Below are 17,396 nucleotides of genomic sequence, written 5' to 3'. Positions count from 1 at the left end.
GAGGAGAATATACTTGGAAGGTGTTTTTAATGGACTGCATCTGTCTAGGAAGTTTTAAACAGGATTTCGATATGTGCAGATCTTTATCAGGTCTTGCACTAATAGCTCGAAACATCGTCCAAAACTTCTTAGCCAGATGCAGTCCACTAACAACACTTTTCAAGTTTACTCAATAAGATGTTGGATAGTTTAAGTTGTTAAGAATTGCCTTACTGAGAACTGCTAGTTGGACAACACTTTAGCTCAGTTGGTACAGCACTTGCTTAGTGTGCAAGAAATTCTGGGATACATTATGATCCCAAGAAAAAAAAATTAATTACCACAGAAAAACTAGTCCCCAACATGGAGTTATCCCACCACTTTGAGATAAGACATTGTTTATGAGAAGATAATAAGTTTGTAGTCTGATTTGTTAAAAGTGCCTTTCAAGGAATATCTAATGAGTAAGCTTCTTGTTGAAGTTAGTAGAGCACTCTCTTGGTATGAGTCTTAAGTTCAATAAAAATACGAGAAAATTACCATAATGCTGGTCAAATGGTTGAATTGAAGAGAATGCAGTACTTCAGCTTACTTTGTCTACTTTAGTCACTGTTGCTTAAAAATGTTTAGAAGTTACTCATTCAAAAACAGAGCAAAACTAAATCATTGTGAAAAGAAGAAATAAACAATTAGGAAGTTATGCAGATACCCAAGGGAGATTAAGAAGGGGACAGAACAAGTATGTGGACGAGAGGTGGGTCATAAACAGAAAGAGTCAACATTGTTAAGAAAACAACATAAAAAGCTATCAAAAACAGACACGAAACTTGGTTTTCGAGTCTACCAATTAATATATTCAAAATCTTTGTTCCCCCATTACTCCCACATCAACAACAGAAAATAATAAAAAGGCTCTTATGTTACTGGTGAATATCAGCTCTAATATGTAACAAAACCATGTCACTTTTCCTTCTAATTAAATAACCAAAGACAAATACACAATAATCAATGCCTTTAACTTTTCTTTCACATTATGTACAAAAGTGTAACCATTGGTAACAATTGTCAAAAATTGTCAAGATGTACTTCCTGAACAAGAAATGTCTGTCCTCTGCTTAAAAATTTCGCTTATTAAGTACACAATACATTTCTTTCATGCTGCAGACTGTTCTACTCACAAGCTATAAAGCTAAATCATAATAGTACAGAAGGTATCTTACTTTGTCATTGTAACTACAAGGAAAGAAAACTTGAAAAGGTAATAAACACATTGTTATATCATAGCTTCCTTTAGAACATGAAAATATAAGCCTAGCTAACTATTTTTTCTGAAGATATACAGACAAGCATGCTGTAGGACTTTAACATAGATGATAATCACTATAACATAGGGTCTAAATAATAGATGGAGAGGTGTTGCAGTGAATTTAGTGAGGCAACATGGAAAGTTGGTTCAGTTTGCATATATCCCAAATACAAAAGGAAAATGCTCACAGACACCATAACATTAATGTAACCTATGAACAAGACTCATTGTTAACTTCTATATAAATGTTATATCTAAGTAATTCATAGAAATTCATACAATCAACAAACAATGATATATGCTGAAAAGAAACTAACAGAAGAAAAGAATGACACTAATAAAATTTATCAATCATTACCTCTACAGCTTCTTCTATCACCTGGATTGACCTGCATTCCAGTTTTACAGTAACATTCTCCTCCTTCAGGAGATGGCCGACATCCATATTCACACGACAAGGAGTGACACAAATTAGATGCTGTATATGTAGCACAAGCATGAATGGATTAAAGTCGTACAATCATAGAAATAAATGGCACATATGTTACAATCATACTGAAAATGTGTAGAGAAAATATACTTTTGTTTATAAATTTAGAAAATTCTTAACTACAAAATTAGTTTATTATGATTAAATGATTTGATAACATTAAAAATCCTAATATAAAACACAGTGTTATCCAAAGAAAAATTCTGCTAAAAATCTGAGTAATATTTCAATGAGAATTTAAATATTTAAATATAGTTAGATCTTTCTACTCCAAAATGTGTAGTAAATTTAGTTTATATAAGTTAATATAAAGTGAGATTTGAAGGCATCATGGGTGATTAGATAATTTCTCAACATCATATATTTTTACATGATGCATTTTGTAGTCTATTACAATGGTAAACCCCGAAGTCTTCCAATTACAGCACATTAAAAACAATTTACATTATATAACAATTTTTATTGATTGAAATAAGTTACATATTACAGTAAAAACTTTTAAAAAGTAACATTTACACACTTACATATTGATAAGTTCTAAAAGTAACTACAGTAGTCCCTCTTAGATATGACTGACCTATCTGCCATGATAAAAAAAGTCATATCTGACAGGACTTCCTTATTCAAAGGATCAATAACCAACTAACAAATGACCAAGTTCAAGCTGTTCCAGTCACTATTGCCAAGGCTTGAGCATAATGGTTTATATACAGATGACATAGCAAATTTGTATAATAGTACTCATGATAGATAACAGTTCAATAAATATAACTTAAATTTTTTGTTTGTGTTTTATGTAAAATAATTTATCTTGGATCAACTTTCCAGAAACAGGAATGTTCTTAGCTCTAGCATCACAGAATTAATCAAACACTAGCTTGTTAAGTTCATGATTTGCGGTTTTACGCACTTTGGAGACTTTGATGTTTGAATTACAACCACTTTCCCATAACTCCATGATTTTAACTTTGTCAGCAACAGTTGTTTGAATTTGCATTTTGCAAACCTACATTTTGGCAGCAATCAGAACACATTTGGCACCCTTTTGGATTACTTTGATCTTTGGTGTTTACATTTTCACTTTTCTTGAGGCATTGTGAGACAGAATCAATCTTTGTACAAAAATGTGAGTGATTTATTCTTTAATATGTATTATATTTATACAGCAAGCCACACATTAACTTCTCACCAGGAGAATTACTTACCTATATCATCTGAAATCTTGAGAAAACACTCATTCTGACTTCTGATTGACTGGTGAGGGTTTTCCCAGCTTGCATCATGGTCTTATTTTCATGGCCGATTGCACACTACTCATCAAAACACTCACGTAATCAAGTACTAATTGCTGTTGAAGTTATTAATTTTTTCTGATCACATTGAATAATCGAGGTAGAGATATTCATATTTTGAAAATATTACATAAAGTATGAAAATTTCCAAGCCTTCATATACATTGTGTGGCGTGGCAGATTATAGTACATACATGTTCACATGAAATCAAATAAATGAACACAGCATGTTTATAAGTTTTTATTGAAATGAAGAAAATTCGCTATACAGAGAGGTCATTATCCGACCTTCTACCCAAAAATCACAGTCGTATGTTGCATCTGTCAGGAAGTCATTCATGGATCAACGTAAAATCATTCCATGGACATAAAAAAATCATATCTAAAAAGAAGGAGGGGGTCACTGGAGGGAACCAGGGACTACTGTACAACAAAATCACTGTTATTTGGAACTATTAAGTTTAAATGTGCCACTATTCCTATTTGTGTATTAATAGTTCCACAATATTCACGATTACAGTTTAGTTTATTAAGGGTACACGACATTAAAAAAAATTAGTTCCATTTTTGATGATTAAACAACCCAAAAACAGGTACAACAATCTATCTACAGAATACACAACATATAAAAATAACGAATCCTAATTATCTATAACTTACAACATGCTTCTTTTTCATCCACCCCATCATCACAGTCTCGGAACCCATTACAAAGCTTAGTTTTTTCAATACATTTTTTCTCTGATGGACACAAGAATTTTGATTCAGCACAAGTAATTAGAGCTATGAAATAAAAAAGTACCATTAAATTTTTGAAATACTTCATTTTAATCAGTTATTTATATATTATACATACATTGTATTATTGCAAAAGTCTGAACATCATAATTAAAAAAATACATGTGAGCATCCACTGAATTGGAAGTTAATTTTAGTAGCTACCTTATCAAACATAACAATATAATATTATTATCTACTACATAAAGCAAAGTTTGTATCTGGGAAAAAAAATACATTGTTGTATATCTATCATTTCATATCTGTTCCTTATTTGTTTCCACATTTCTAGATTAACAGGAACCAAATTTGACACAGTGATATGGGATGACATGAGGAAGGTCATGAAGGGGTTGGACCCCCATCTTCTATATAAATAAACGTCAAATTACAAGGTCCTTGATAACACAAATCCCACAGAAAAATGTAAACAGAATACCATCAATACTGCAACTAATTCACTAATTACTGATGTGGTCCAATATGTACTCAGAACAAAAAATATAATTATTTTTAGTCAGTTCTTTGCACTCAGTGTAGAAACAGGCAAAAACAGTAAGTATCGGTTCACCAGATATGCACCATGTTTTATTCAGTATTATGTAATAGGTACGATCCACTGATGTTAACAGTATAAGAAAAAAGTCAGGAATTTAAGGGTTAAACTAATATTGATCACAAGTTTCCAAATAAGAGTGAAAAAGATCTAGCCAATAAAGCGACAAAAGTTAACATTTCTAACACTAAAAATGTATTTCCCATAGGTACTTACTACTCTCATCCATAGTTATCTTGACCTTCATTTACCCAATAGGCAATGGTAAACTTTTTAAAAGTGCACCAGTATTTTATACCCCTATATTTTTTTCATCACTGCAACAACATGTGCTGATCATGTGACCACCCTCCACCAATTCCATTGCACTCTCTATGCTAGCACAGGTAGCTACCTCTATTCTTGTGATACAATCCTAACTTTCTAGAATTGGCATATACAAATAAAAAAAATACCAGTAAATCAGTGGGAAGGAAGGGTGGGAAATGGGTAAGAGGAGGTAATTACCTATCGGAAATACATTTTCATTATTAGGAAATATTAACTTTTGAAATGGTACTACCTCCTCTCCCAAGTGAGGTTTACCCAGGCATAAACATCTGGGGGGAAGCCCCTTGGTATTTGGTATACAATGGATTATGTCAAGTGCAGTCCATCTTGGCAGGAAACATCCAGAGGAAGCACCTTGCATAATATATTTCATGCCATATTGTGTGTATAACATGAAGCATGAAGACAATAGCCTTCTTCTCATTGAGTGAGTACATCTGACTATGAGGTTGTTTTATTGTACAAAACCAGTGACCCAGAAACAGAAAGACCCAGATTGGAAAAGCATCCAGTGGTCTTACAGAAACACCCCATCTCCACAGTGAGCACTGGAGAAGTATACAGATATAGTGCTAAGATATAAAATTCAGCATACCTGACCAGATAACACCCACCACCAGGTGGGATCCTGAAATATGATGTATACACAAAAGCAAAAGAGAAAAATATTAGGTCATCAAGAAATTAATGTCATGTTTGGAAACACTTTCATTAACCACCCCCCAAAAAACATACATCACGTATAATAGTTAAACGAACCCCCTACACATCACGTTAGTGTAGCCTATATAATGTATATAGTTTTGTATACTCTAATTCCTTACAATGATAGCACACAATGAGACACACATTCAGCATGTAATGCTGTTTGAATACAAGAAGGGAAACAACGCTTCTGTAGCCACAAAGAATATCAAAGAAGTTTATGAAAATGTTTGAATGTTCGTAAGTGTCAACAATGGTTCAGGAAATTTCGTTCAGGTGACTTTAGCCTTAAAAACTGTTATGGCAGTGGCCGACATCTTGGAATTGATATTGATGATCTGAAGACGCTTGTTGAGTCTAACCCAAGGCAACACACTCGTTAAATGGCCCTGAAATTGCATGTCTTTCATGACACAATGTGTAAACATCTAAGAAATATGGGAAACTCCATAAAGAAGGTGTTTGTGTGCCTCACAAACTCTTTGATGTTCATCGTTTCCAACATGTGAATGTTGCCTTGTCTCTTCTGGAGCATAATGCACGCAAACTATTTTTGGACAGAATTGTCACCGGTGATGAAAAATGGATTCTCTATGTGAATATTTAATACCAAAAACAATGGATCAGTCCTAGACAAAAACCACTTCCAACCCTAAAACCTGGAAAGTGATGCTTTGCATTTGGTGGGACATCAAAGGAGGAAGTCATTTCGAACTCCTCAATCCAAAGTGATCTGTCAATGCAGAGATCAGCAACTGGAACATTTAAATCAAGCCCTTCATCAGAAATACCCTTCACTCATCAATCGGAAAGGTGTTCTTCTTCTACATGACAATGCACATCCACATCTGGCACGTTTGACGCAACACAAGATTGTGGAGTTGGGATGGGAAATTCTCCCCCACCCACCATGTTCTCCAGATACGACACCATCAGATTACCATTTTTTTTCGTTTGCTGAAACACCATCTTAATGGGAAAACGTATGCAAATGTGGAAAGTGTTAAAGAGGACATCGACATGTTTTTTGCTTCAAAGTCAAGTGATTTCTTTAATCAGGGCATCAACAACCTTATTGTAAGATGGAAAAGTATCATCAATAAGAATGGAGACTATTTCATTTAATAAATGTTATGTTTTGATATACAAGTTGTTCAGGTTTTTTTCATCTAAAAAAAAGTGACATTAGTTTCCCGATGACCTAATAATAATAATATGGTGACTTATCCCAGTCACAGATGAACAAACGTGTGTAGAATTGCCACAGATGGAAAGTGATATCTGCCCAACGAAGACAGTGACACAGTAGGGAGTTGTCCACAATAAGGCCTGAATGACCCTCTCCAGATGACAGTAGAGTCGAGCAACTAAAGTCAGAGTTAGATGATGAATTAGGTGTGAAGAAACAATACGTAGATGGCGATCAGCCAGGGATACATCCAAATATGCCAGGTGTATGAGTTAACGAACCCAACCTGTGAGCATAATAGGAGAAAGATCAGGAAAAACAGGAATGCCATGGAACAACGAGACAGGAACGAGAATAATGAAAGGAGACAGTACGAGCCAAACAATAGAGCAAGGAATGAACTGGACAAAGGAGATGATCCGGAAACGAATGGGAATACAGGAGGGAAAAGGATGGGAAAGAAAGAGGAGAAAAGGAAAAACCACCTACCTGGGCAGCCAAAGTCCAGGAATGGAATGTCAGATCTGGATAATGAAAAACAGATAAGAAATGATAAAGGATGTCATAAAAATTGGAATGACAAAGTCCATGTGCCAGGAAGGGGAGGATTGAGATCGTAAGAGAAATATCTTACAAGAAACAAATTGCAATGGGTTCAAAGGGAGAACTGGACAAGATAGAAAGAACAATATGGAGATCCCAATCTGGCAGAACAAAGTAAATGTGTTGGATGGGCCAGATGAAAGAAATGAAACAACCCAGGGAAGAGAAACTTTCTGGAAGATGGAGAAAAGAGGGTGTGCGACAGAGTAGCTCTATAAAGAGCAACAGTTGAAACAGACAAACCCTGAACAAACAAAAAACTGTGACAGGTGAAGAACAGAAGTGGAGGAGGGATGGAAGCCCTGGGAAAGAGACTAAAGACTGAAACAAGACTTATGTCTCTGGTACACAGACAAAGAGGAAGGGCAAAAAGTGTAGGTAATAAAAGATCCGACATGATAAAGGGAAAGACCCAGTAGAGGAGGAGTCTGAATGGAGGGTAGACATATAGGGAGAGCCCCTGAGACAAAGCTGTGACTGAACAAAAGTCACTCTGAGTATGGAGATGTCTTGATGATAAAAACATCACATCAGGGATGGCTGAGTAGCAGACAAGATAGAGAAAAGGATAAGGTGTGTTGCTCCAGTAAGGGCCAGAACAGAGGGAACCACATCTGAGTAGTCAGTACAAAAGAACCAGCAAACACAAGGTTTGGTCTGGATAAGGGAAAAGACCCAGAAGATGAGTCAAATTGGAGGGTAGGCATATAGGTGAAGACCCCTCCAATCTTGACTAAAAGCATCTATCTCCACAGCTGAAGGGTGTGGAACTGAAGACTAAAAGGAAGAAAGTGTGGAATATCAGTGAATGGGAAATACATACAAACATGTAGTGTTCCCTGTTGAGAACACATCCACAGAAAAACGTGAAGATGAAGAGATTACTTTGTGGAGAACCTGGTAGGGATGCAATAAGAAATTGGCCACAAGAATCAGAACTCAGGGAACATGACTCACCAGAATAGACACATCAGGGTCATTGGCCCAATACACGAAATCCAGAACCTGGTTACCCCTTTCTAGGTGATAAAGCTGACAATAGTGGAATTGCAGAAAGAACCAAAACAACTCTCCCCTGCAGGAAAGGATACAGAGCCTAAAGAACTACCAAGGTACCAGGATGCAGATATGAAGAGTAGCCTCTTTGACTGACCACTGACCTAAAAACTCAATGGAATCGAGGAAAATGGAATGGTCCAAGGGATCATGAGGGAATTTCCGCTGGTTGAGAATTATCCAATGAAGGGAATGCATGTGTGTCCAACCTAAGGGAATGAGCACTTCTAAGGAAGACCACATCCCAAATAAGGGAGATCCTCACAGACAGAGAGAGAAGGACAAGGGATGGCAAACATGACTGTCCGCTCAATATCCTGGAGGCAAAGTGGAAAAGGCTGGACTCCAACAAAAAAGGAAGCGAAAAGAACACCCAAATGAAAAAGATACTATGAGGGGGTAGTAAAGGACTTCTCCACTCAGAAAATAAACCCACCTGAGAAGCTTCTCAAAGTAAGAAGCAGGTGCGAGTGACTGTCTGGGTACAGGAAGAGGCGAGCAGAAGCCTGTCACCCATGAAATGTGAGTCTGAAGATCCAACGAGTGAAGAGCTTAAAAAAGACAGTCTGTGAGTGCTCAGAACTGGAATGCAAACTCACCTAGAGGAACTGAAGAAAAGAACATGATATTGGAGCATAAAAACCCACCAAAGTGTGAGGTAGGACTCTATGGTGAAGCGAGTTGACTGCAGATAAGTATACAGTCAGGACAGATTAAGAAAGGGACTTTAAACTCCCATGTATAGGGAGTCAAAGAAGGATGGGAGTAAACTCCTGGTGTGTAGTAGGAAACCAAACAGACTGAGCAAGACGACCAGACAAGGTACAATCCCGAGGAGGAGGGGGGAGCAAAACAGAAATCAGAAACCCTCATAGAGAACCCGTAGAAAGAACGGAACTGTTGTGAAGTGTAACCGAAAAGACAAATAAACTAAAGAAATTGAAGAAAGTACACCAAACTAATGAACTAACAAAAATTTAGAAACGTGTAGTCTATGAAGAGCTTAAAAGTAACACACCTGCAAAACTAAGAAAATCAGCGTAAAACAATAAGTAACACCTAAATTACAAAACCACTAACGGTACTGCTAAAACAAATGACCCTTAAACACAGAATGTAGAAGTCGACTCAAAGAAACTATAAGACAAAGGACACAAAAAGAAAACTTATCCTAAAGAACATGAGAATAAAAAGGCACCCAGTTACCAATAGCAAAGGTTGACTCAAAGCTTATTTCTAAGTAGATGTGATTAGTAGTGAAAACATTTATCATATTCAACCAAAGTAATGCAAAAAACAATCTCTAAATACAAGTTGTAAACTACAGTCTAAAGTAACGTAGATGGTAAAAGAAGTATGAAATTAAAACTTACACAACACTGAACCAAGAGACGTGAATGACATAAATTATCAAGTGCGGAAATTATATCCATACACGAGCTCATATGAACTCATTGAGCATGAGTATATCTATAGGGAGTGAGAAATACACACTGAAAAACCACAGATCTCCTGAGAAAAAGAACACTACCTATCTTGAAAGAAAAAAATCACTAGCCGAATGTAAGACATGAACTCCCCATGAACGAAAGTCTGTGTTTTCTTAGCAGGCATTATGAAACCTGAGACTGAGGCCTAGTGTTATAACCACTGTCTACTTATAGTGGGAAAATTATCAACCGTCATAAGAAACCTGAATTCATATGAACAAAGTAGAATTAGGGAAGCAGAAACATCTCAAAAACAAATGAGTAGAAACTTGAACTTGAAACTGATCATAATTGGTGATCAAACACAATCAAACATTAAGCAGTTACATGAAGAATGTAAAACACACGTTTATACACGAGAATGCCAATCGAGAAAGTGAGGATTTACCACAAGGTAGAGAGAGCAACCTGTGCTAGTATAGAGGGCACAGTAGGATTGGTGGAGGGTGGTCACATGATCAGCACATGTTGTTGCAATGACACAGAAAAATATAGGGGTTTAAAAGACTTGTGTCCTTTTAAAAAGTTTATCAATGCATAGAGGGCAAATGTAGGTTGAGATAGCTATGGATAAAAGAAGATGGTACCATTTCGGAATGTACAGTTTTACCTTTTTCTTGCAAAGCTACAAAAGGGCTATCTCCACACAGCCTTCCCTAATTTTGAAGTGACATTCTAGATTCACATCTGTTTATGTAATAAAATTAGTGTACACCTCTTGTATGGTTACACATCTCTTTATGTACACAATCAGTATACACCTCTTGTGCATATTCACATCTGTTTATGTACAAAACTATTGTACACCTCTTTTATAAATTCCTACCAGTGGCACAGTGGTTTGTCTGTGGACTTACAATGCTAGAAACTGGGTTTTGATACCCATGGTGGGCAGAGCACAGATAGCCCATTGCATAGCTTTGTGCTTAAGTTCAAACAAATTCTTTTATAAATACACATGTCTTGTGTAAGTTCTCATCTGTTTATATACAAAATTAGTGTACACCTCTTTTATAAATACACATCTCTTATGTACAAAATCAGTGTACACCTTTTGTGTAGATTCACATCTGTTTATATGCAAAATTAGCATACACCTCTCAAGGAGATTCACATCTGTTTGTGTAATAAACCAGCATACACTTCTTGTCTGGATACACATCTGTTAACATGCTCACCATCAACTAGACTTTATACAATTCAACTTTTTTAGTAATGTTTCAAAGAAGGGCTACTCTGAAGTACAAATAATTATTTATATGAGTGGTTACTCTTGTCTGAGAAAATAGTAGGATTTTACCATTGCTCTTATGATGCACCTACAGTCGTTTTATTTCTATACCCACAAACAAATATGTTTTTTAAATTGCTGAAAATTGGATATAATAGCTAAATATGTTTACCCAACATCATCAAGAAATCCATCAGTGAAATAAAATGGTTTTATATGGAGCTTTAAGAATTTAAAGAATTACAAGTTTAATAACACAAAATTCAGTATAAAGACATTAGTAATGGTAGAGAAAACAAAAGAAAAAGTAAAACATAAACAGGTAGTTGTGACAGTTAGAACAGAAACTAGTTGTAAGATACTAAGCCACGATGAAACTCATTTAGTAGAAATTTAGCTTCTCTACTCATGTGCTCAGAAATTAAATATTGAAACAACACAAGATAGCTACAAATACCAGGTTTGAGCCCCAATCCGAGAAGGTTTTTAGCATTTTGATCCTTTCTTTTATAAGAACAAAAGTCAAGGTTTAATATACAGGTTAAAAAAATCTTTCTAATGTAATTTCTCTTGACAGACACCCAGCCAAAGACATCCTATCCTTAAAATTACCATGTAGCACTATATCTAGTCATATGTCAAAAATGGTTCTGTATTCATATTTTAATTGAAACAAAACATTATCTAAAAGATATCATTGAACATCACTGGTGCTCAGAATAATGGTAAGTGCTTCTGTTTTAAGACATTTTGAGTCATCTAGATACACCAACCAAGAAGTAGCTTCATAGTTTTTTCTGTTCAAATAAGTATCTAAAAATGTTTCTTAAGTTATATTTAAAGTATTCCAAAATATTAAATATCTAGCTAGGTAGTAAATTCTTCGTTCTGTGTGTGTCTTATGTGAACAGTATCTAATCAAGTAGCAATTTCATGAAATATATGTACCTAAGATTTATCTATTAACAAACAAATTACCAGTAAAAATAAACTTGAATAAAATCTACTTACTGCAATTCTTCTCATCTGATTGATCAGTGCAGTCAGTATGACCATCACAATGCCAGCTGGATGGTATACATATGTGATTGCTGCACCTAAACTGACCCCTATGACAAGAAGGAAATTCTAGAAAAAAAATTTTTTTATTAGAATGTTATTTTTAAAATAGGCCTATACAAGTGTGAAACAGAATTGTAAGCTTATCTATTCATTTATTTAAGAACAAAAAATAAAGCAGCTGTTAATTATTAAAAACTAAAGTAAAATATGTAACATTTTTTGTTGTTGGGGGAAAAAAAACCTGCACAAAGTTGAATTTGTCTCTGCATCCTTCTGCATGCATAGGATATTATGTAACAAAACTAATATGTTTGTCCTAAATTATACATACCACATTCCTGTTCATCAGAATTGTCTCCACAATCATTCCAATGATCACATTTCTTGCCTAAATCTATACACTTGTTTCCATTAGCACATCGAAACTCATTTAGGCCACATGCTGTTCTGTCTATTAAACAAAAAATAAAATAACACAAAGCCTTTAAAGTGCATTAATAAACCAACTGTAAGTGTTTCATTCTTTAGAATTATTTTTAAAAATGCTGTATATTTTTTTTGTCAAGAACAGTGCTGTTTTGTAACAAACAAGGGGAGAAAGTTTTATATTTCATCAACCTCAAATTTATTCTAAAACAGGAATTTCTTGTACAAGAACTTCATCGGGAAAAAAGTCTCAGATGATAGGCATCAGTCCTTTATGTAAATTCTATAAAGTGATTTTGGTTTGATATTTGATTCAAAATTTTGCAGTGATGCAAGCAATAAATATTATGTCATTATGATAATACATTTTGACAGTTTTATATACAGAAGAAAGCATTGAGATGTAAAATCTATTTAAAAGTTTGAATATTGGTGACCATGAATTGTCCTTTTGTGAAATGTAACTATAACCAAATACAACAAATACAACTGAGTAAATGTGCTTGGTAATTTTATTGGCCTATACATTCAATGCTGGCCAATGGTAGTAGTTGAATTTTTACAGTAATTAAATTTATCATAAACTGTACTATTTTAGCTTTATATATCTTAATTACTAACACAAAAAAAAGAATCACCCATACATGGTGCTATCCTTAGTTGCCTTAATTTTTTAAATAAACATTCTACAGTCCCATATAGTCATACATATACACATTATAAAGGTTAGAAATACATCAAAAGAAGTAACTCACTAAGAATACAGTGCTTTTCATCACTTTCATCTCGACAGTCATAATATCCATCACATTTTTTACTGATAGGAATGCAAAGACCATTGCCACATTTATGGTCATTTGGAAGGCATTGCCTATAGCCTATTAAAGAATTAAAAAGCATAAATCTTTTGTTTTGGCAAAAACATGGATATCTAAATTATATTAGTTTTCAACATAAATACATACTAAAAACACAATGAACTAAAACAAAATGCATTGTATATTCTTACTAAAAAAATTATCTTTGTTACATCTGACTTAGAAGGAAATCACTACTTCATACAAAACAGATTAACCCATTTTTAAAGAAAGAAACAGAATTAATTGGAAGGTATAGCATTAAGATAACAATAAACAAAATTACTGTGACAAGGTACAACAAGCACTATTAGATTTTATATTGTAGCTCTAACTATCATTCCATGTATTATATAATATGCATTTTAGATGGAATATTACACTTTTAAGAGGAACAAGTTTTATTAAAATTGTAAAGATGTTCAAATACTTTTGGGAGACTAATAATATGGCCTCTATCAAATGCTATGGTGTTAGTGTATAGAAATAGAAGGATGATTTTCAACAATCCTTATAAAAATGTATACACATGCTTACAGGTTATTGACAAAATACAATAATCACTGTGACCTTAACTCGGCAAATGCTACAAAATGTGAGCCACAATCTGAGCAAAACAGTAATATTGTGAACAACTTTTGCATCACCATATACATCTCCATAGCTTTTGCCAATTGTTACAGGGGTACCTGAATAATCTTTAATATCATGGGGTTTAGTATATGTGTTAGGCCTGTTAGAAAAAAAGGGTGCATGACTCCTGCAAAATCTTATAATTAATATTTTAATTATTCATTAATGAAAGTAACATTCTTCTTTTCTAATAAAAATGTTTATTTTGCACGACAATCTACTAGTGTTAATAACCTACACTTGTTTATGGATAAAACAAATTTGTAACAGTGCAATTAAAGTGATTTCTAGTAGATTATTGAGGAGGTGTATAATTGTGGCAATATGGTAAGGCCTATGTTTGAATATCCAAAGTAAAATGACCTAGATCCCTGTCTGGGGATTTTCTGATTAATTACAGTGAATTTCGGGTTGACATGGACTTTGAAACATATGAAAGGGATCTTTGATATGTATGTAGCACTTCTGAAGTGAAGTGATACTTTTTTTATGATAAATGATGAATATAATTTCCCAAAGTCCTCTGAAATAAAAGTGAAATATATTAAACTTCTGTACAGCCTATGCCTGCCTAAAAATATTTTATCTTAACACTGGAAATGTTACTTTTTATTACTGTTTCGATACAGGTGAAATGTTAAATAATTTGCCCCAATCCTGATGCAGTCAAATATGAAGAACTATGTTCCAAATAAGCAGATGGATGGTTTAGAAAACCAAGCAGAAATCTCCAAGCGAGCTTAAACTCCTTACTTCTACAATGTGTGTGTGTGTATTTGTATGCTTAACATGCTTCTCCACCATCGAGTATAAAAGATGTTCATAAAAAACTGGCTTTATCTGGAATGACTGGCTGGCCTTAATAAAATGTATACTTCTTACCTGCTGCTCTGTTTACTTGCCATCATGCTGCACAGACAAACAAAAGATTTAATGTAGGTCAATGAACCAGAAATACTAGATCTTTTAAACTGTATAGCCTAAAATATTAATATCCAGCAAATGTAGATCTCTATCTGTAGAATAATCTATTTTCTGCTTGGTTGAGACATCAGTGTTTCATAAAGGTCCACTGCACTTTAGCTAGCTTATTTATTGTTCAACTTAATTTTGAAGAGATGGCAACAAAACAAAGCACAAATTACTGTGTTGAAAATATTTACTTTAAAGATTAAATACATAAATCTTCAAAACATATACTATAACAAATGTTCCAATAATGTTAAAATTATTAATTCATCTTTTAACTGCATAATGCAAGTTAATGTGACTTCTTGCTGTGTGTATGTAAAAATAACAAATAAAACTTAAGAATGTTTTAATTCTTTTCACACTACAAAATAAGTGTATTACTTGAATCATTTCATTTTTTTTTAAATAGATAGCTTTTGTTTTTGTTTATCAAGCTTTAGAAGATTGTACAGAGTTAAATCAAAACAAATATTTCTTTCTGAAATTCGATCATTCACATTTTTTTTCTGATAGAGATACAAGATTCTCTTAAACCTCAAAATGCTCCTTGTGGAAGTTTATTTTTCTTTTATATCAGTTTTGTCCAACTGACAGCTCATGGGTCATATCTGACCTCATGACTGAGTTTATCCAGCATGAGCACTCCTTGGGAATTGCATGTTAAAGTTTGAATTTATACATAAATAACTTTACATAGAAAATCCCTATTAAAATAAATTACACATGTAACAAGTTCTGAACCTCCAGTGTTTCAATCCTGTAAAGTACAGTCTTATACAGATTTAAAAGTTGGACTACCTTGTTCAATTCAACATTATGTTAATGAGCTAAATTGTGTTATTAATCTTTACCACTTGTTATCTTTCAATCAGTATGAAGTGTTATATGGTCATCTTCTTTTTTTCTTTGATAAACTGATGTCTTGATTTGTGTTTTTAATTCTAGTATTTTATGTTAATTTTACATTTTATGCTCCACAAATGCAATCAGTACAATGCTTATGATTTTATGTTCTAAAACATTAGTTTCCTTACATCTTAAGGGCAAGGATGGGCTTACCTTTAGGTTAAGCAACTGGTTCCAAGCACTTACTAGTGATGAGGGGGAGCAAGTAAGGGAAACAGATTGGATTAGAAGGGATGATAGTGTAAAGGATAGGGAAGTTATAGTTGTAGGTGATTCTCTAATTAGGCATGTAAATAGAGTAGTATGTGGAGTAAATGGGAACAAAAGAATATACTTATGCTATCCAGGAGCAGGGGTACAAGATATAACTGATAGAACCAGAGAGATAGTTAAGGGTGCTAGTAGCAATGGGTATAGGATATGACTGATAGAACCAGATAGATAGTTAAGGGAACTAGTAGCAATAGGTACAGGATATAACTGATAGAACCAGAGAGATAGTTAAGGGAACTGGTAGCAATAGGTACAGGATATAAATGATAGAACCAGAGAGATAATTAAGGATGCTAGTAGTAATGGGTACAGGATATAAATGATAGAACCAGAGAGATAATTAAGGATGCTAGTAGTAATGGGTACAGGATATAAATGATAGAACCCAAGAAATAGTAAAGTAACAATGCAGTTTTTACGGTACATGTTGAGGCTAATGATGTAAGGAAAGCTGGATTTGAAGAGCTTATTGATAAGTACAAAACACTGATAAGGGCATTTAAGGAAAGGGGTCATAGCTTGATTTTGTCAGAGATATTGCCAAGAATAAATTGTGGGGATGAGAAACTAAGAAGGTCATTAGGATTGAATGCCAGGCTTAGATCAATATGTAGGGATGAGCAAATAAGCTGGTTGGATTTGTGGGATAATTTTAATAGGAAAGTTAATATTTTTTTTGGAATGGATTGCTTACACTTAAACAAGGTAGGGGGCTAGCATGTTAACATGGGCTATTAACTTAGCTGTAGTGGTAGATTTAAACCAGGGCTAGACAGAGGTGAAGGCTATGATATTAGTAAAATATGAAATATAATTGGCAGGAAAACATGAACATATTTTAAAATCTAAGATTAATTGTTGCTATTGTAATGTCAGGAGTATCAGAAATAAAATTGATAAGTTCAGAGAAGTTATAGAAATTGAGAATTTTGATATTATGAGTATCACTGAGACTTGGTTGGATTTGATCAATTTTGATGAGAGAAATTTTTTTGAAATACCAGGCTACAGATTATTTAGTATTTAGATTATTTAGAGATAAAGTATTCAGAAAAAGGGGGAGGAGTAGCTTTATATGTGAGGAGTGAATTGCATTCTGTTGAGTTAGAGCGTATTAAAGAAAATAGCACTGAGGTTGAATAAGTTTGGATTAGTGTTAGTGGATATAAAGAGAGAAGTATTGTAATTGGGATTTGTTATAGACCACCAGATCAGAATGTGGAAGTTAATTAGAAATTGTATAATGAGATGAGAATAGTAGCT

The 17,396-nt window shown here is 34.0% G+C and overlaps 1 protein-coding gene across 1 annotated transcript in view; it reads right to left on the bottom strand.

Moving 5' to 3' along the window:
• LOC106459552 (low-density lipoprotein receptor-related protein 2-like) overlaps positions 1-17,396 on the bottom strand; it is a 248,405-nt gene that overhangs the window by 140,102 nt on the left and 90,907 nt on the right. Inside the window, exons 4-8 of the mRNA XM_022386057.1 lie at positions 13,248-13,370; positions 12,398-12,517; positions 12,016-12,132; positions 3,728-3,850; positions 1,644-1,763 (exon numbers count right to left, since the gene is read on the bottom strand). Of these exons, the coding sequence (XP_022241765.1) occupies positions 1,644-1,763; positions 3,728-3,850; positions 12,016-12,132; positions 12,398-12,517; positions 13,248-13,370 (603 nt within the window). The remainder of the gene's footprint in view (positions 1-1,643; positions 1,764-3,727; positions 3,851-12,015; positions 12,133-12,397; positions 12,518-13,247; positions 13,371-17,396) is intronic.

The sequence above is a fragment of the Limulus polyphemus genome, unplaced genomic scaffold (genome assembly GCF_000517525.1).
Source record: "Limulus polyphemus unplaced genomic scaffold, Limulus_polyphemus-2.1.2 Scaffold626, whole genome shotgun sequence".
In the NCBI taxonomy this organism is placed as follows: Eukaryota; Metazoa; Arthropoda; class Merostomata; order Xiphosura; family Limulidae; genus Limulus; species Limulus polyphemus.
This window is presented reverse-complemented; position numbering and strand designations above follow the sequence as displayed.